We start from the raw sequence: 20,705 nt of genomic DNA on the forward strand, positions 1-20,705 counted from the left end.
ACAGGGGATTCACAGCATGCACATGCACTTTTGGAAGTGTCTGGCAGAAATATGGCAGCCTTTAAGGCTCCCTCTTTACTTCAGTATGCAGACTGTTCCTTGGCTCAGCTGGGGTCCTCCTTTGACTGTCCTTTTTGTATGGGTTTGATTCTGGGGTATGGTGGGGCTGGTCTGACAGTTTAAAAGGGGCAGCCCTTCTCCCCCTGCCAGCCAGCCATTCCTAGCCATATCCCTCGCTGTCCAGTTTTTGTGCCGGTAGCAGTGCTTGTCACCACCCACATTGTGGGGAGGGAGCTAGATCACCAAAGAAGTGTGCTTTATTTATTTTTTGTTTTGTTTTCCTTGCGGTATTTTTCTCCGTGAACTGACTCTGAGAGTAGACGAGTGAGCACGTGGCTGGGGGCAAGGGGCCAGCAGCTGGGAGCTGAACCGTAGAGCACCTGGCAGTACCTAGCTCTCATATTTGACCCAGCTGTCTTGCAAAGCCTGACACTAAGCTGGGACAGTTGACCTTTCAGCAGTAGCACTCTATCTGTCTCCTACAGCATCCACTTCTGAAAAGGCCTCATCACTGGAAGAACTCATCCCTGCCTGACTGATAACTCAGTAGCATCCACTTATTTGAAGGTGCATCTCTCTGATTTGGGAAGATGGGTGTGCTACTCGCATTAAAAAGTCAGCAGGCCTCTTTACAAAGACCCTAAATACACTCATCAAAAACATTAATGCTCCACTTGTACTGCACCCTTTTCAAAACCTTTCTTTTCTCATGGCTGTTCCAAATATGACATTAGAACAGCTGTAAATTCATAAAACATTGGTTTCATCAGAAAAAATTTGATTATATTTGTATTATAATAAAGCACGGTGTCTTTGAATTTCACATTACTGTATAAGCAATTTTTCTTTCCTGTTTGAACAGTCAGAATTGACTCCATGATTTTTGATCAGAGCAGAAAACATCAGGATATCAAATCATTAAGGAAAAAATTTAAGTGATAGGAGTTTTAACTTTGGTAGATTCATCACAGTTTTAAAGAACTATGCTAGAGAACAGTAAAGTTTACTGCTGCTATTAACCCATATGATGTAAAAAGAAAACATTAGATGGCTGAAGTGAAAACATAACACACGAGGCCTAACCTTTCATCCTTTGTGAAGGCAAGGAGTGTGGGATTGGGGCTGTTTTGCTTATGTAAGAATTTAGGATTTGGCTCTTTTTCATGTTATCCAGTCATAGTCTTTAGGACACAAGAAGTGGCAGAAATATGAATAACGTGGCAGAGTCCATGACCAAGGAGTTAAAAATAATGGTGACATTTTCAGTTAGGCTGTATAATGTTATCTCCTTAGAGTATGTACTTTTAGTTGTTTGATTTCGGCATCGTGTCTGAAAATAACTGAACACATTTATTTTCACAGTGAGGGGTCTATTTTCTCCTCAATGCGTATGCTTTATGCCCATTAGCATTAATGGGAGTTATACACACACTTCCAGGGGAGAGGAGACTTAAATAGTCCATACAGATGTGCTCTTGTGGATCAGTAACCACTGATTTAAAGAATGTGAATTATGAAATGAAATAAAAAGCCAAACAAACACAAAAAAATCTGATTGTTTCAGTGTGATGGGATCTTAAACCCTATGTAACTTAACCAGAGAATATAACCAGTCATTGTAAATACACTTTACTCTCTGTTAAGTTCTCAATATTCAAACCTTTGCTGGTCTAGTAGTTGAGATATTATTATTGTGATAGTATGTATAATGTATTTTAGCTTCTGTGGTCTTATGGCTTACTTACTGGGCAGCAAGTTTTCTGTATGGTAGAAGTTGATTTTAACAGAACATGAACCACTGACTATAGATTTATTCACATGTCCAGATGATTGATAGTTAGACATAACTGTATGTCTCTTTCGTAGATATATTTTCTGGAAAGCTTGCTCCCATTGTGCATGCTTCAGTGATGTTACACAGTTGCCGCTGTCATAAATATTCTCTTAACAACCATGTTTGTTGCTTACGTGGCTTATTGAGAATGCTCTTTGCACCTTTGGAAAGAAGCAGCTTCTCATCCACCTTCCATTATTTCTTTTTTTTTCCCATTAATCTCTTCCAGGTCATATTCTGCTTGCACAGTGAATAAATAGATAGAAACTGTAAATCAATTATTTATTATTTGATTGTAATACAATATAAAGTAAATTTGCAGCACAGAATTGGAGAGTTTGAAACTGTAATCTCAAGGAGCTTATTACTGTACATTATTTTGTAAAACTAGTTACAGGACAAACTATTGCATCTATTTGTTGGTCTTTCAGACAGTTGATTCAAGTCATGCTTTTAAAGGGCAACTAGTATGACAGGGGGAACTGCAGAAAAGTAAGAAAAGGTCTTTCCCTAGACCGTCCAGGAAAGCTGGCTCTGCCAAAGAAAGCAGTTACCTGGGATTCTTTACACAGTTACTACCTCTGTCCTTGTTTCTGTCCAGTGAAATCAGAATCATATTGATGTTTATGGACTTTGTTAGGTTTCAGAGTGAATATCTCCTTCAGCCCTTTTTAGGGCTGCTGTGTTAGGTTGTTTGTGTACTTCCCTATTTGCTCCATGATGGGTGTTAATCCCGTATCTCATTTTCAAATACATGACCAGTGAGGGAGGAGCTGGCAACTGCCTGAAATATGTGGATGAAGTGGTACAATCAGGAATATCCCACTGGTGCCTATAAAATAATTTCCTTTGATTTCAGCAGCCTTTAACAGCTGCTCTGAGATTCTTAGGGCTCTAAACAGAGAGAAATGCATATTTGTGACCAACTCTCACATTTCAGCATGGCTACTGAGTCACTTATTTTTCTGGGTAGAGTGGGGAAGGGTTGGTACTTTGTACTCCTATCTTGAGATCCCTGTGTTTCACTATAGATTTCATACGGAAAGCATCCAGCATTTCTTTCATGCAGTTAAAAACTGCTGTAGCCCAGAAACAGAAATATGAAACTAGGTTTTGTGTCATGTTATCCAGGTAGATTTTCCAGTAGGTTTACTTTTGCCATCATAAAGCTCCTGTAGAGCATATATTGAGTTAGGAAATGTTTTTGCCACAAAAGCAGAGTTGAGACTCGCCATAAAATATTTTATTTTAAAATCTGTGTTGAGTTACAAGTATTGGAACACAGATAAATGCCTCACACGCATATCGTGAAGGCAAATTTGAGCAATAATAAGGGGTTGTGCTTACAACCAAGTTTTATTCAAAAGCATTCAAAGATCAAGTAAGATACAGTAGTTACAACAACACACACAATCCAGGCATAAAGGATAATTAAATGGATTGTGAGGCAGTGCCTGAATTTCACCATTGATATTTTTGCTAGGGAGGTTGGAACATTGGCCTTGGAGGATTTTAAAATCATGTTTTAACAAAGCAGAATCTCTTAAGAGTTGTTGGAAAATGTAAAGAGCTAGGGTTTTGATTTGCTTCCCCTCCACCCCCAGTTTTATAATGTTCAGACTTGAGAGACTTTTAAAACTGGAAGCTCTTAGAGATGACAAAAAAAAAAAAAAAAACCCAGAAGAGAATGACAGCATACTAGGAACTCCAGCTTTTTACTTGAATAATATCTGAAATATTGAACAGAACAAGCTCTTCGTCCTTCATCATTCGAATTTTGACTGATACAGTCAGTATTCACAAAGGGATTTTTGAAGTAGGTTAAATAAGATCTCCCTAATGAAAAAAATGCACTAGTTTGAAATCAGTCAATTTAATTACTGTGTTTTATGAAGGCCATTACCCATTGCTGATTACTAGGGTGATAAAATCTTTAAGCTTTGGTAGCCTCCATAGGGGGTGAGACGATCTAAGTAGAGCAAAGTCCAGTCATTATCACCCTAAATACTTGTGTTTCTCATTACAATATTCATTACTTTAGGTTACTGTGAATGCTTTGAGGTCTTTATGCAAGCACTGGTTTATTCTCCTGTAGAAAAACAATGTTATGTTGATAAGTTACAACGAAGCATTTATATACTTTTACAGTTTAAAATGAGGCTTGGCTACATCCAGACATATAAATACACACATTTATGCCTGTGAGTACTCCTATACGCTCATATTCATGGCTGTTTGCTTGTTGGTACGTTCCTACTAGTCTGATAAGAAATGGAAAAGGATATGAGTTACCTTGTTCTTTCAGTCTGTTTTGGTACTTAAGTAAGCTAGAACAGAAGCTTGTGTTCCTAATAACAATCTTTGTTAGAGAAGTACTTTTCAAGAGGGAAAACTGAGCCATGATCTAACTAATCTGATTTACCCAAGACCAGCTGCTGAGGGTTGGAGCTGTTTTATCTCCAGTGCCAGTCTAGGGCCTTGCTTTTCCCTTTCCGTGACACCTCTTGCACATCATGCGGTATCACTGCCTCTCTGCCCATCTCAGTCACCTTCGTTGTGGCCTTCTGACTTACAAAGCAGCTTCATAAAACCAGCGTTATTTAAAAGGTGACCTCCAGATGACTTTCCCTCTTGTCTAAAAATGTGTATTTTTTTAAAAGAACACTTGAAACGTATAAGGGAGAGATGTGGGTCTAGGCTACTGGGAGAGGAGAGTAGCCTGTAGAAAGAGGCTGAGGAAGTTGGTGTCACTAGCCAAGGAAGTCTGAGCCTGGTGGCAATATAGATGATTCATGTACTTGCAGAGATAGGAGTGCATGGGGTCAGAGAGGGAGAACTAGTGAAGCTGAGGATACGCTGCCACCAGAGCACGTGGCTGCAAGCTGGCCATGTATTTGAGTCAAAAATGAGAAGAATATTTTTAACTATCAGAAGGCTGAAGTTCCAGAGCGGGTAGGGACAGTGAGACAGACAGCCTCTCAAAGTGGAGCCTGTCAACAGGATTTTGTGATGTGCTTGTGTGTGATACAGCAGTGGGTCGCACGCAGTGTAGAGGGTCACTCCCCTGCCTGATGCCATGATGTATGCTTGTTCTTGGTAATGACAGTTTCTTCTGTTCCACTATATATATAAATGAACATGAAATTCCACTTTCATTTTACTACCAGAATATTACTTCTTAAGAAGAAAAGAGGAAGTACCAGATTTTTAATGAAGATACCCTTTCTCTCATTTGTTGATTAGCTAGTGGAATTAAATGGGCATTAGTGAAATCAGATGGGGGGGGGGGTAAATACTTGTCTTAAAAATTCAATTGATTCTTTATCCTTACCATCCAGTTGCTTGTGATGAAATATTTCAGTAGTTCTCCAGAGAGAGTTTACTAGCTCCCTGGAGAATTTCATGGGCTAAGAAGACATGCGTTTCAAATATGATGCAAATATCTTTTATAAGAATTCCTCAAGTCCTCATCATATGAAATAAAAAGCTTAAGAAGACCAGTCAACCAACCAACAAAAATCTGGCCCCAGTCCTTTTTATTCATTTGCACACTACTTTTAAAGCCGACGTATGTTTCCTTTTCCCTTGCAAAGGCCCAGATCCTCCCCCTGCAGAGAGGATCAGAGAGAACAAGCCACATGTGACAGGAGTTAATCATGTAGCTTAATGCACTATTAGAAGGCACTCAGATAACGAAGTGATGAGAGCAGCAGAAGAGAAGCTGTAAGAGATCATTCCCTTTCTGCACAGTAAAGCCCGCAGGAGGGGGAGAAGGGAGAGATGTATGTGACAATCTTCCTGTCGGTATTTTCCTGCTGAGCTGAGAAGCACTGTAAAGGATAAGAGAGAAAGGAGAAAGGCAGGCTCCCGATCAGACATACCAGCCTGTCCACTGTATGTTTAGTTCATTGGCACTACTAGTGGCTTCACTACTAGCTCCTCAGTTACTGCTTCTCCTGAAAACCTTCCAAGAGGCTTAGTGGAAAAGATAATCTGGGTCTAGGCTTTCCATGGTAGTTGCTGGGGAGGCAGCGGAAGCTGAGCGAGTGCTTTAGCTGGTCTGCCCCATCCTGACACTACATCCTGGAACACTGCTGGGGGACAGAGCAGAAGTCAATGTGTGCTAATAGTGTCATGGAGCGTGTAATTTAAATATCTAGTTAGTCTGTTGAGTGATATTTTCTTTAAAAGTTTTTACCCCCTTTCTGATGTAAAAAGAAGTGTTACTGGAAAATGTTCATGGCTTCAAGTAACAGAGAGTATGGAAGGAGAAAATTACCAAATGCAAAATTTAGTTTAAGCTCAGTTTGTGTGCAGCAATTTGGAAATTTTATTGAAATTCATGTGTTATTGTGGTGTTAAAACACTTCGGAAACAAGAGCTGCTTTGTATAACTCATTTTCTTCACGACGCTTCTGTGGTTTCAACCTGTCACAACTTGTAACTAAGTTTTCAATCTCTTTTTATGGTTTGCAAAATGGTCTGTATTTTGAACATGAAAAAAATATTTAATTTGTGACTTGGAAAGTAACAGTTAAACCTAAAATATCAACTGAGGATAACTCTGGGCCTTAATACATCCTATTCGGCAGCTAAAAATCCATATTCAGGGTTTAATTTAAATGTGAAATATGTCCTCCAGTGTCTAGAGTGATGGAAGAGTCTACGTCTGAAATGAAAGAAAAAAAAAACCAAAAAAAAAACCCCAGCCCAACAAAACAAAAACCCCTGCTATTTCATGGATGAGCTTTTGCAGATAATGGAATGTGTGCAAAATCTCAGGGAAGATAGCAACTCTCCTGCAAACCAAAGTCTGAACAGTTCATAAGCTGCTTTTGGTGAGAGTCCGTTTGCCAACTGGGAGCCCGAAAGCCGTGGCAAAAGTCCTTTACAGCTCCTGCTCCACCAGATTTCCTGGCATGAATCATGCATGGTGTGGATATGGCTGACTTGGTTTGGAAAGGAAGCAAGCTGAGCTGAAGACACCATGATTTATTTCTTCCCTGAGGCAACAGTCCTTCACTCAGCTAAACTTCCAGGGAGGCACCCTTGCCAGTGTAGCTACCTCACAGGCTGCAGCTCTAGTATTTAAAGTAAAAATGATGCGGTAGTTCTTCCAATCAACATAGTTGGCAGTAAAAAAAATTTAGATACTGGAAAGAACAATAGGTTGAAGGCTCCTTACCTTCTAGTTTTGATCCATTTGGTATTTTTAGGCTTTCTAGTGCAACGATGAGAACTGATAACATAAGTTGGTAGAGAAGGAATTCTCCTGATCCTTTAGCTCCAAGCATTAAATGTCCTGAAACTCATGCAAAAAATTACAGGAGTTTTCAATGACTTTGAGAAATGGCAGTCAAAGCAGGACTGAGATCCCCATGGGAGATGAATGGCAGGCAGCGTGCCTCACTTTTTCTTAGTCAACCTGTAAATTGATGGCATTACAGAAGTGGTGGAAAGGTAGGAACTGCAAGAACTTCTACTGCTTAGGGCACCACGTCTTTTGAAGTAAAATCATTAGCTTTTCTGAAGCATGGCAGATGCTGTTTCTGCTCCTGTAGCTGATTAATTATATTAAATCTCTTCTGTTTCCAAGGACTTAAACAGGCCAATAGTCTCTGCCATTGAAAGTATCACTTGAGGAGATCCATAGGAGAGGACCTCACAATGTGACAGGTGAAAGCACTCTGGTGTGCTTAAGAGCAGGCTATAAGCTTATAGCTTAATGTTTGTATTTTAAAAATAAGAGATGATCTAAGGAAACAAAAGTAATCTACATTGCAACTTTCAGTCATCTCTTTCAAGATGACTGGTGATTACTCAATATTTTATCCTCTGTAGTCGATATCAAGTGCAGCATTTTGATACATTAATTGAGGGAGATCTAATCTGTTTGACAGCTTGGACATCATTCTTTCTGGTTAATAGTGGAGAGCCTGAGCCAACTCTGATATTACAGGTGGAACTGTAGTGTTGTCTACAATTAAAGATACTTTCCACTTCCTTGTTTTCTTTTCCATATGCCCTGTCAAGTGTTAATCCTTCAGGCTGAAGTTTTCCATAATTGGTGTTTGCTTCCAGCACAGGTTTTGTTATTTCTTACTTCTTTTTTTTTTTTTTAAGATTAAAGAGAGTATCATAATGCAAAATGAATAACATGCTCAAATTAAGGGAGTTAGCCTTAACTCTGACATTTCCTATCTTTGAAGTGTTACAGTCTGCAGTTTAATGTTCTGTTAACACGCATTTGTGTGTCAGGTATGTATAATTTATGGAGTACATTTTAGTCTATTCTCCTGTTAGACTGGCATCGAGGTAACTTAGTCCTCTTTGTCTGCGGAAGTTTAGAAAAGAATCAATGGGCCTTCAAATGCTTGAGTTCCTATGTAGGCCCTTTATACAGTGTATCTTTGCACATTACATATAAATTATTAAAATAACACCATTGTTTGCTTGGTATTCAAAACATAATTTACCATCAACTATGTAACAATTCAGCAGCTACTGTTCTCCTTAGGAGAAAAAGTAGAAGTTTGCTGAAAATGGATTCAGTTTCTGTTTGAGATTAAGCCATTTTTTTGTCGTATCAGCTAATATTTTGTCTTCTTTTTACTATGGCAGCACTAGTTAAATCAGACCCTGTTGTGAATTGCAAAGAAATAAATCACAACAGACATTAATCTAGATGAGGGCTAAGTAATTAACTTCATAGAAGGGTGGTGTATACTGTGTCTGTGACACTAGACTGACTGCTGTGCATAGAATAAATGCAGTATTTAGGCTGCCTATGGTATTTCACCCCTTCAATTAAGTAAACAAATATATATAGAGCTACTCTGGAGTGTATCCTTTGTGGTCTAAACACTGTATCTTATTAAAATCATCTGCATGCAGTATGTGGGGTTTGAGTTCCTGCCAGTGGTTTCATCCATTGTTAACAGTGATGCTCGGCTCTCCCAAGAGTTAAGTACAGTGGTACTATAGTTATGTGAAAAGGGTGCTCTTGGTTACTTTGGTGGCCATTTCGTTGCATATTACCTCCCACTTTGTTTCCATCCATGTGTGTGGCATAGGGTGTTGCCTGGAAAAATATAGGCTTTTTCAGGAAAAAAAAAATCCATATAGGTTGAGAAGAATATCAAAGGTGGTCTGTAATTGATTCTGGGGGGCAAGACCAGAGCCTCAATAGGTACATGCCTGCCTGCTCTATGTGTGCATATCAAGATATTTAATATTTACATTTACGTATTTGCTTTCACCTCAATGATAGTGATAAAACATCTGTTGAATTCTGGAAGATAGTATCAGTTGCTTAACGTGGAACTGTAATTCTTGTTTTTCATTTGTAAGTATTATGATGATCCTCATTCTGCAAGTGCTCTCTTTTAACCTGGAAAATTAGTCCGATTGTCTGTTCTACTTTTTAGAAAACACCAAGCTGAAGTAGTTATATTTTATCTTCATTAAAAATATTTTTACCTATACTATCATAACTACTTTCAGATGTTAATCCATTGCACAAAGTATTTGCAGCAGATTTCTTTTCAATACAGCACTTAATTTTAGAGGGTGATATGGACAATATAGGTTGACAAAAAGTCTGCCTAGAGAAAATAGCTAAAATTATATTAGCCTGAAGCTACATTTATTTGATGATGCTATTAAATTGAAAGAATATAAAAATGGTGTAAACCACATACACAAATAACTTAGTGTGAAGTCTGAGATTTTGGTCATTAGTTTACCAGACTTGCTGTTTTCTACTCAAATTAATCTGAATATTTTCTAAGCTTTAATTAGCTCTCTCTTCAAAGAGTGTTTAACTTGCTCTTCTCAAAAGTTATAATAGCAACAGAGTATATTAGAGATGAGAGGAACATTGGTTATCATATAGTTTTTATTTTCCCTGCTGGATATGAGATTTTTTTTTGCAAATATGGCTGCGTTGAAGTGGAGACAAGTAAACAGGTTTGTCTAAAATAAGATCAGCCTTTACCTCCAAACAGCAACAAACCCAAGTGCAACTAATAAAAGATGCGTGTTAATCAGAAAGTTTCTCATCTCCAGGAGCATGGTGGCTAGCTATAGAAACCCATCAACTTAGATCAGAACAAGATTTTCTATATACAAAAATAAGAAAGCATTATAATTCTATGAAATATGTTTGAATGGGTCACAGATTTTTGACTCGGGAACCGCTGTCACCCTTAGAGTGTATCTTGGACCACCATGCAGGCTCGTCTGCAGACGTCTAATTGAAAACAGTGTGTGGCAATATGGTTGCGCAGGCCGGCTGCAGACCACATACTTTCGCAGATCGTTCCAAGTAGTGGTGTAACGGTTCATTTTCAGATTCTCCTTTTACACCTGTGTCCATGGGACGTGTGTGTTGGAAGCGACTATAGACCATTCTGGTTGGAAAAATTCGCCCCTTCAGAACAACCCCTCAGTCAGAGACAACGCTGAGGAAGTTATTCCCACGGCTGTTTTTGCTTTGAGGTGTCTGAACTCTGGGTGAACATGAAAAAAAAAAAGTGATTATTAACGTGGTGATTGGGATTCCACAATACTTTCACCAGTGATCAGCCCTGCGGGTTATGAACCAGTGTCTCAGTGACAGGTAGATTGACCCGTGAGGTGCAGTCATTAAAAGGAAATGCAATAGGTTGAACATGGACAACTGTGCTCCCTTTGAGCCTATGGGACACTGGTTCCTCCAAAGTGGAGGTGGCTGCTGCTGAAATTGCATTTTATCTCCTTCTCGGGAGAGTCCCTGGCTCTCAGAGGAGAGCTGTGCTGGACAAGAGCATGGAGGGATGAAGGCAGGAAGAGTTTGCCTGCTCCCATCCCAAAGATTTACAGGCTTCAGGGAAGGCGAGGAGCCAGGAATAAAGTGAAATATCCTCAATGAATAATTCATTTGCTGGAAAGTGGTTTTTCAGGGAAACTGAAGCTATACAGGATTTGGACAAATTGAGCTGAAACGCTCTCAGCCATAAAAAAGATGGATAGGAGGGGAATGTACAAAAATCTTGAAATATGTTGTAATATCTTATTTCAACTTTCTGGATAGATTCCTTTAAAAGGCATATTCAAAGCTTTTTTTTTTTTTTTGTCTCAAAATCATTCCTTTGTCGTCTTTTTTTTAATAGACCTAACTTAAAAGAGCAAATGTTACTAGGTGGTGTTAAATGATCTGAAAATGAAAAGAAATTTATGTTGATTTGTGTCTTCAGGCACTGTTTTTTTGTTGCTGTTCTGCTTGCTTGGGAAGCCCAGCACCAGTTACACAAATGGCAGCATCGAGAGTTGTCTGGTCAGAGCATCTCCTTTTCCTTAGTTCTGTCTTACAGTTTTAAGAGTAGTAGTGTTCAGTGAAGTTGCTAATAGCACAGTTTCTAGGAAAGCACGGGAAATACAGTTTGTGTTTGTAAGATCTCTGGTGTATGTATTGGAAGTTCTGCACACAGACGAAATCTCTACCTTGACGGGAACGTGGAGGAGGCTGTTCCTGGTGAAACTTGCATTCATGCTGCTACCTGCAACTAGCTGGCCTGGCGGACTCGGGGGAAGAGTGCTCCGTTAGTCTCTTACTAGATGCACGTAAACCATCTCCTTGGTCAGTACTAGCGTTGAGGGGGGCACGTGTTTGTGCTTCAGGGCTGGAAAGCTAACAGGTAAGTGAAGTGCTTGGCTAGAGTGATCACCCAGGAAACACAGAGAAGCTTCAGAAGGTTCAAAAATCCAAGGGCTCTGTGGTGGCACTGTGAGATACGGGTTTTTTGTGCGCTGCATAAGTCATGTAGAATTGTGACACATCAGCAAGGCAAAGCCAGGTGCTTGTCAGGAAGATCCTGGCAGTCATTTCCCTTGGGTCTGGTCATTTTATCCTGTATCTACAGTGGAGAGTAGGCACAAGTTGGAACAGTTTTACCTTTAAACTTTACAAGCCTTGTTGCTTCAAAGTCTGCTGTAACGCCATGACTCCGAAAAATTAACTGGGGGAACCTACTGTGGTTGACCTATGTGGTCCAGCTAGACAAATCCCTTCTTTCCAAATCTGGATGTTGTTTAGATCCTCTCCAGTCTTGAAAGCACAGCTTGACACATTATCACCCAAAAAAGAAGAGGGTGAGAATGATACTAGAGACAAGGAGCTTCTAGCTGGCCAGGAACAAGCCACCTTTAGCAGATGGGAAGGAGAAGAACATGAGGACAGGAAGATCTCAGCTCCTAATTTACAGTCCTTTTGCTGTTGCATCCCATCATCTTACTTTCTAGGCCCTTTGTATTCCGGTGTGTCCAGTCAAGAGTTGCCTTCCCTTGGCATATGTGCATATGGTGGACTGGGGAAGCACAGGCTGAGGAAGATTCACATAGGTATAATGTTATTTATCTATAATAAGATAAACTGATAACTGTAACACCGTGCAGGACTAGGCAGAAATCTATTTAGTGTTACTATCTGGAGGCCACCCTGGGCTTGCTGAAATTGCCAATCCACCTCTCCGGTGCTTGATATTAATCGTGGCTGCTGCATATCAGCCCTCGTCGGCAGCACACAGCCAGTCTCAATCTGGGGGCTCAGCTGAGCTCACTTTGCATGGGGGTCTGAAGACTGCTGGCTGGCAGGTGCTGCCCAGGGAGGGTTTCCTTTTCCAGCCACGTTATTTGTGCTGCACCATTCAGCCAGGAGGAGCATGCTCAAGAAGTTGTCTTCTCTTATCCAAAATCTGCTTATCTAAAATCATAGTAATGGTGGCGGTGGAAAAATTAATTGAGAGTTTGCATTGCGTAAATAATTTTTTTAATATCAGCAAGAAAAACAGTTTGTGAACTAGTTTAAATGGTAAAATCTTAAATGTGTCTAGTATTTAGTATGTTACATGTCTTTGTTATTTGTTATATGTTATTGATCACATAGGAAGCAATTACAGATAATCATAGATATTGAGTGCTTTTGGAAGAGTATTTTATGAAAGTGAATTGGGGGAGGAGATCTAAAAAGTTGATAGTGATATAAAGAAAACTTTGATTTTTTTTTTAATTTTTTGAGAAATGAGAGACCCCAGTTGTCCTCAGTTAAATATCTCCACCCAATTAAAAATGGGTCACCATCTTGACATCTTAAGAAGATGTTTTCCTGTACTAAATTCTCACTCCTGTAACCAGCTGAGCACGTGTAATTTCACAAGCAGAAGCAGGTTTATTTGGATGCATAAACTTGTAGTCACACTTGCAGGTTGGTAGGCTTGCAGCCTGAACACTTGGTATTTTAAAAGCCAGACAGAAGACAAAAGTTCTCCTCTTCCAACAGCTTAACAGGCAGGGCTTGGCTAAAGTCACCACCTTGCTTTGATAATACTGGGTTTCCTCATTAGAATTACTATCTGACGCAACCTAAACGTGCCATGGTATTTAAGTTAAAGCAGTGTGAGTAATTCAGTCAATTAATTAGGTGCGAGTAGCGCTCACCTTCCATTGTGAAGGGATCAAAGGAGAACACTTAATAGCATTTATTTTCTTGTTGTGCTCCATACCTTAGTGTCAGTTCATTCAAATAACCTTCTGACCCAAATGTTAATATAAGTTATTAAATTAAAGTTATTGTGCTTTGTTGAACATTTGTAACCTGCGTCGACATCATGACTGCTGGGACTCAACACGTGCTGCTTTGTAGTAACTGGAAGTGGACAGAAAAATGGCAAAACCACCAAACAAGTGAGGAACACCCAGATAGCTCTGAACCTCTGTCCTTCCTGTATGAAGTATCTCCTCATTTCTTCTACCCCTGCCCTGGTATTTACAGAAAAAACTTGTGCAGAGAAGCGGAAAGGGAGATTTCACAGATAGATGCAGGCCTCCAACACTTGTGGGTGTCAGTGTTGCCCGGCTGAAGGAACTTGAATGGAAAATGACTGGAAGGGGAGCATTAATTCAGACAAGAATTTGAACTGGAGCTTGTGGATGCTTTTGTTTTTATTTGTGGTCTTTTGCTGTATAACTATTGTGGTTTGGTATTAGGGCCTTCACAGAAAGAAGTAGGGGGGAATGAAAGTCAGTTTTTCCTTTGACTTCATTATTGCCAACATTTCCCTGCAGAAGAGAGGTTTATTCTACTAACAGTCTATTAGTAGGATTGGCCCCTTGTTGAAAGCATGATGCAATTTGTGAGATTAAATAAGGTAAAATAAGACAAAGTTCTAAGTAATTAGACTGTATGTGGGCGCTGAATGTTTTCATGTCTGTGGTAAAGGTATTCACTTCGATCATTAATTGTTTTGTGAACTGAGTCATTAAAAACAGCCCAAGCCTTGCTAACACTGTCAGCTAACAGTAATACATGTAATGCATACATTTGTGGGGAGGCTTTTCAAGTTTGAGATACCAAGTTGTTTTAATAGGCTGGACTTTGATTTTCTTTATCTGTGGCCATGCTGTGGAGTAAAGGATATTAAATTATGTCAATGTCTTAAATAGCTCTCCTTTTTTTTTTTTTAGAATGACATATTGTCATCTTCAGCCATTTAATACAATGTAATGCTGTTTAGGACTTTAAAAGACAAGGAGAAATGAGGCTTTATTAAATTCAGTAAGTCCTTTGCCTAGGATATTGTTCCACTTTGATGATTTTACTACTGGGAATAAGTGAGACTCATTTCATGTTTTCATTCAAGAGTTTGATAAACGATAGTGCCATACACATCACAAGAAATAAAGTATTTTAGGCCACAAGCAATAGTAACAGGGAAATTACTATACAGCTGGTTTTGGTTGCATCTATGACAGAAGGATCTCTGCACTGTCCCTTAACTTACTGTACTGTAGTTTGTATAGGTGTGTGGCTGTGACCAAACCTGTGCTACGGCTACTTGTGTGTTGGTGCACTGACCTCCATTCTGGTGTTACATTTCCTTCTGTTGAAGGTTTTTGAAAGAACAGAGCTGTCTTTCAAATAAAGACCATAACAGATCCACATCTGTGTGTGTGACCCTGAGAGACAGCTGTCTCAAATGATCTACTCCTGTAACTCTGGTCTCCGTTCCTGGGAAAAGTAAAGGAGAAGAATGCAAAAAGTCGAAGACAAAGAAGGGAAAACCCAGAGACTGCAGCGACACCTATTATTGAGGGCAGAGATGGTTTTCACACAGGTTGCATTTCTCAGTCTGTAGCCTCGGTAAATGCTGAACTGTACTATACTCAGTGTTTCAACAGGCAAAAAACCAAACTTGTACACCAGCCCTTCATAATGTAACTGAGTCACTGATATATGCGCTATACATGGGAAGCTTTAAAACACACGCTATGTTTTTCCCAAAAATATTGGATGTAGAGGCAAAGCTAGATACAAAATAGTTGAAAAACTCATCAGTGCCAGTCAGGTACAGAGGAGATCTTTAGATCCAGTATTGCAAATTCCTGTCCATACGATTAATATTGAACTTGCAGCAGTGTACGTGAAGCTTTCACACATGGTTAACGGTGGGCATATACACAAGCTCTTTCCCCAGCTGGGCTTGCTAGATCATGTAATAGATCCTTTTCTTAGTCTCCAGTTGTATGTATCGCTGTTGGGATGTAAGGAGAGGAAAGTTCTTTGACTGTATTCCAGTACAGTGTACCACACAGCCTCGTATGCACCTACAATCTGCTAGGGTCAAATAGACGTAGTTAGCCAGCCATCTGCATGGCATTTTTGGTGGTGTTTTAAGAGAAGCAAGTCAATACAGATTGAATATTGGGTACCACAAACTGGATTAGCTAACGTCATACGCATTCTTTAGTCTAAAGGCATCCATTTGCTAAGGTGGACAGCAGTTTGTTATATGCCCTGTAGTTTCCAAACAGTTGCCTTCTTCAGTACCAAGCACTGCATAATATCTTGAAACAGTTATTTTTTCTTATTATATTCAAGACATGATCACAGGGCTTCAAGAGGGCAGTAAAAATGTGCATGGTTCATCTGGATGCTTGTTGCTGTTTTCTGGAATTTGAGTTAATGAAAACGAAGTTTGAGAAAACTGCTTGCCTTTTTTTTTTTTTTTTTAATTATCTCAGTCCCAGCTTGCATTATCTTCCAGAAATTGCAGTGTTGGATCCAGCTGGAAATGACTGCAGTATTATTTTGCCATAGCACTAAAGCATTTTGTCTGGAAGTTCAGCTATTTAGATTACGCATCCCTCTTGAAGCCTAATGTTCAAGAGCTCTTCATTAGAAACATCAATGGTATTAAATGGAAATGGGTCTTGCATGATGATACAAAAAACCAGACCAGTAATGCAGTATCCAGTTGGTATAACATTTCCATTATAATGCATTTCTTGTAATTGTGAATTCTTTAACATAGAGGAGGGTAACTAAAATAACACAATATATTTATTTTACTATTAAGAGCTTTAATGAACTTCAGGAAAATAGTTTCAATTCAGTGTTGTAAAAGCTCTGTTACCTTGCGCACACTGACCTCGGTCCTGCAAACAATTACACTTGGGCACAGCCTAGCTGCCTTCAAATGGCCAGCTCTACACATGTGTAAAGTTAAACATACATGTATATACTTGTAGAGATCAAGGCCTCGCCTTAGTTTGGAAAATCTGAAATATTTTAACCAAGGGGTAGATTTTGCAACAACACTCCAGCAAGAACCTTTTCTTTAAAATAAAGCAGATAAAGCTTTTTTCTCTGCCACTGACTGTAAAAGCTCCTTCTAGCTGGTACTAAATAGGAAGCTGCCAGATTTGTCCTGGGAATTCGGCAGCACTTTACAGTGCAACTGTCCCACGCTGGGTTAGTGAGGCCCATGTCTCGGTCTTTCACCGTGCACAACTGTGCTGATTGTGGTAGGAGCTCTCCTCAAAGGAGTTGCCTCGATTTTGGGCCAGAGAGAGAACCGCTCTCCCCATGCAGTCTCTTAATTCCTTGTCGGTTTGTCCCCCAGCTGGCTGTTCCGCACAACGATGAATGGACCCGCTTCGCTCGGACCCTGGTGGAAATCCGCGCCAACCGAGCAGACAGCGAAGAGGAAGGGGCGGTGGAGCTGTCGGCCTAGAGGAAGAGAAAGAGCATCGCCTGCCATCACCAGAACAGCAGCTTTCCCCACTGAGTACACCGATGTTCAGCATCAGTCTTGCTGTGGCTTTTGATGCCAGTGTATGTGCCAGTATTGCTCAAAGCATTCCGTATTAATCACGCTGCTTTACACAAGGCTGAAAATATCCAGAGCATTTTCATACTTTATATTTCTGTCTGAAAAGTAAGAAAGAAAAGACAAATCAACCCTTTATGGGTTTAGTTGTTGCCTTTTAACTACTTAGTAGCTGTATTTAATAGCTAGGAACCCCTGGTTAAACTTGTGCTCACATTGCCCTTCTGGCATAGTCCTATTAAATCCATATGAAGCCAGATATGATTATGTGCAGATGTGGTGTGCTTCACTGTATGGGACTGGGCCAAAGACTTTAGATGTGGTGTTTCACATGGTGACTTACATTATGAATGGATGTACTATACGAAAGTTGCTGCTCCTTATTTATTGCGGTGTGCTGCATGGAACATATTTATTTGAAAGCATTAAAATAAACGATCCTAAAGCATGTGCATAATGAGAGAACTGCATTGTCTGTGTGCTGCTGTAGAGGTTACATTAAAGTCCACATAACAATTACAGTACATCAGTTGTGCTTAAGATGTAAGATCTATAAAGGTTGGCTTGAGTGGATGAAATGAGTTTCCTTTCCTTTTTTTTTTTTTTTTAAATGCCTATTATTTCTAGGTACCTTAACTATATTTCAAATACAGTTGGTCACTGATACTTCTCATGCAAGTTAACATTAACAGTCTGACAAAGGGTTGTGGTTCCCAAGTATGACACTAGTATTGCCAATAAAATGTATCAAGCCCGTTCTGTCGCAGTGTGGTTAATTGTTCCTTGCCAGCAGTGCTCAGCATGTTCATTACCGGTCACTGGCGAGGCACTGGGAAAATGTGAGTGCCCTGACTTGCAGAACGCTCGTGCAGCTGCTATGTAAATAGATACCTTCAGCTACGGGGACTGGCCAGTAATGGACTTGCATGCATCAGATCATACATGAGCAGACACTTAATCCACGTCAGCTTCTAGGCTTGATTTGTTTTTATTTTTTTCCTCCATCCCTAGCTGTGCATGCTTACTTGCACACACATGCATACGCAGAGCAGCACCATGCTGTCATATGCACTAAGAGAAAAGGAATAGGAAGGACAAGGCCTCCTGAAACTGTCTTGAGGGACAGGTTGGGATAGGGCACAAGGGAATATTCTCCTTGATGACAAACTCTTGTGGCTTGAGCAAAGATAGTGTGCAGACTGATCTTATTGAGTGCTGTGGCCCAGAGGGTTGTTGGTGAATGCTAACCTTGGTGGTGAGGCTGCTAGTTATGTTTGCATCACGACATTATGCTGAGACAGAGCACAGCTCTGACACCTGGGTTGAACAGTTGTTCACACGCACTTGGGCGGGCAGGTAGACCATTACAGCAAGAAGCATTGAAAGTCAGACAGCAACAAAGATTTTGTACATAAGTTTGCAGGGAACCGCCTCTCGTCTTTGGGCAGTCATCTTGAGGAATATATCATTTAATGCTCTTCAGAGCTATGGTCAAACCCAGAACCACTGGGAAGTCTCTGCACTGCTAAAAGCCAGAGTAGGTTAAGAAAATGAATCCTTTGGAGAAGCTGGATTTCCCTCATCCTCTTGGTGGTTAGAAATAACTCCCAGTGAGAATGCATGGGCTAGTTTCTTCTTCATGGTGGGACCTGAAGATATGTCCTGGTGCCTGTGGACATGCGACCTGAAGCTATCTCCCAGTGCCCATGGAAGCATCCTGCCCACTAGGCTATGGTAAGCAGGGTCTTCCCCCAAATGAACTCATTTGCACAACACAGATCCATCTGTCGTTGGTCTGGTGGCTCTGTGAGACTGGAGCCACGCGTTAGGGAGCCTCGTCTGCCTGCTGCTCCCCTGAGTACCTGGGGAGCTGTCCTGAAGAACCAGTGTGGCACTCGCAGCACTTTTGTAGCTTAAAGGTGGCTGCTAATAAACAACCAGGCAAGAGACCTATAAAGCAGCGGTTTAGACATCATCTCTGGGTTGTTCTTTTTTCCAGTTTCTCCATTTTCCTTTCAAAAAGCATATGTAAGTGTTGTCTATGTATGTGGGCAAAGCAGATGCGGTGCAAAGTGGAAGGGGGGGGAGGCACTAGTGCTGTCACTGGGGAGAAGTGGTGGGTACCCCGATACTTTTCAGCCCCCTATGGTAAATCCACATCTGAAAGTGTGGGGACACCATATGAGAGTATGCTGCGGTGTAAAGGGAGGGCTGTTTAATCGATGTTGACTCCCATTCATTGTAACCAGTGCAGTGGAAACGGTTGGCAAATTTGCTTCCACTTTTTCCATATTACCGTTCCATTTTTGGAACATAAGGGAGGGCTGCATGTTCACTTTCCAATCTCTCCCTACTTTATGGCATTAATAGCTTGTAAAATGGTTTTAAGAGCAGCCTCAGAAGATCTTCAGCATTCACTGCTATGTGCAAATGAATATGATCGAAGTCCCTCTTTTTTTATTTTTCTTGCCTCTTTTTTTTGAGTGGGGTTCAGCAGTACACAGAGGGAACAAGGAAAAGATCCAGATTTCCACAGAAATGACCAGGTTTGTATCTATAGAGCAACAATACGAAAGGGCCATTACATGCAGCGGAAGCAGATGGAAGAGCACCCAACAAGAACAAGAGGCATTTACTCCCCTTCTGCTGGTCGTGACTGCCATGCAGTGGAGTTTCTGACCAGCCCTTGTTGCTGCCCTTCCAGGAATCTCCAACAGGTTTTGTTTGAATGGTTTTCCTGCTGCTAAACAAGTAGCTAGCTCCACCTTACTGGCTTGCCAAAACAGCCCATATGACAAGATGTGCCTTAGAGTCTGCCCGGTAGGGAAATAAATACAAGATTACCCTTTACTTTCAGCAAAGAGAAAGCTGCTTCTCCAGGCTCTTTTGCCTACAAACATCCAGAGACCAGAAGGAAGAGCATGAAGAGTACACCCCATGCTCTATCTAGCACTGCCGAGCTGCTGCCACGCCTGCTCCAGGCATGGAATGAGTTAGAAAACAGCCTGGCCCTACTGTGGGGCCATTGCAAGTGAGCTTGCTGTGAAGGACAAAAATCGTGTGCTCAGACTGAGCTGGAAAGCGCATCATAACCAGAAGGGTAAGAAAGACCAAACCCAAGCAAGGAAGGAGCAGGCAAGTGTCACGTGAAGAGGAGCAATGTGGGCTGAGAAGGGGAAGGCTGAATTGAGGTCTAGGATGGAGGACTGTGAGGTGGATGTGGAAGAGACAACTGTCCTGTGCTTGATGAAGACCAGAGCCTCCCTTGATTTTGGTGCCAAGGATCAAAGCCACACCAACACAAGTGAGAGGCAGAGGAATGGCGTGGCCAGGGACTTGGGATTTGTTCTGAAAGGAGCTGCAAAAGGACATGGGGACACATGGCAGGTGGCACTGGGGGTGGGAGCTGAAGGCATTATCTAAAAGCGGAAGCAGGGTTTCTTCACCTTCGTGTTATGTACTCTGTTCAAGAGACCCCCATGGTAACAGATGAAGATGATGGCCAGGGCACACTGAAGGAGCATGTGCACAGCATTGGCCAACCTAGAATCTGGCCAGGACACACAAAAACCAAATGCCAGCCCCATCATGTAAATAACAGCACTTGGACCAAGTGGATGCTTGAAAGGTGAAAATGAAATGGGCTACCTCCCAAGTCTGAAAGC

The 20,705-nt window shown here is 40.9% G+C and overlaps 1 protein-coding gene across 4 annotated transcripts in view; it reads left to right on the forward strand.

The window, feature by feature from the left end:
• The window catches only part of DYNC1I1 (dynein cytoplasmic 1 intermediate chain 1), a 179,318-nt gene extending 162,374 nt beyond the window's left edge, over window positions 1-16,944 (forward strand). For all 4 annotated transcript variants that reach the window (XM_059818411.1, XM_059818412.1, XM_059818413.1 and 1 more), the window contains one exon: window positions 16,834-16,944. In XM_059818411.1, the coding sequence (XP_059674394.1) occupies window positions 16,834-16,944 (111 nt within the window). The remainder of the gene's footprint in view (window positions 1-16,833) is intronic.
• Window positions 16,945-20,705: the final 3,761 nt, after the last annotated feature.

Source organism: Gavia stellata, chromosome 6 (assembly GCF_030936135.1).
Source record: "Gavia stellata isolate bGavSte3 chromosome 6, bGavSte3.hap2, whole genome shotgun sequence".
Taxonomy (NCBI): Eukaryota; Metazoa; Chordata; class Aves; order Gaviiformes; family Gaviidae; genus Gavia; species Gavia stellata.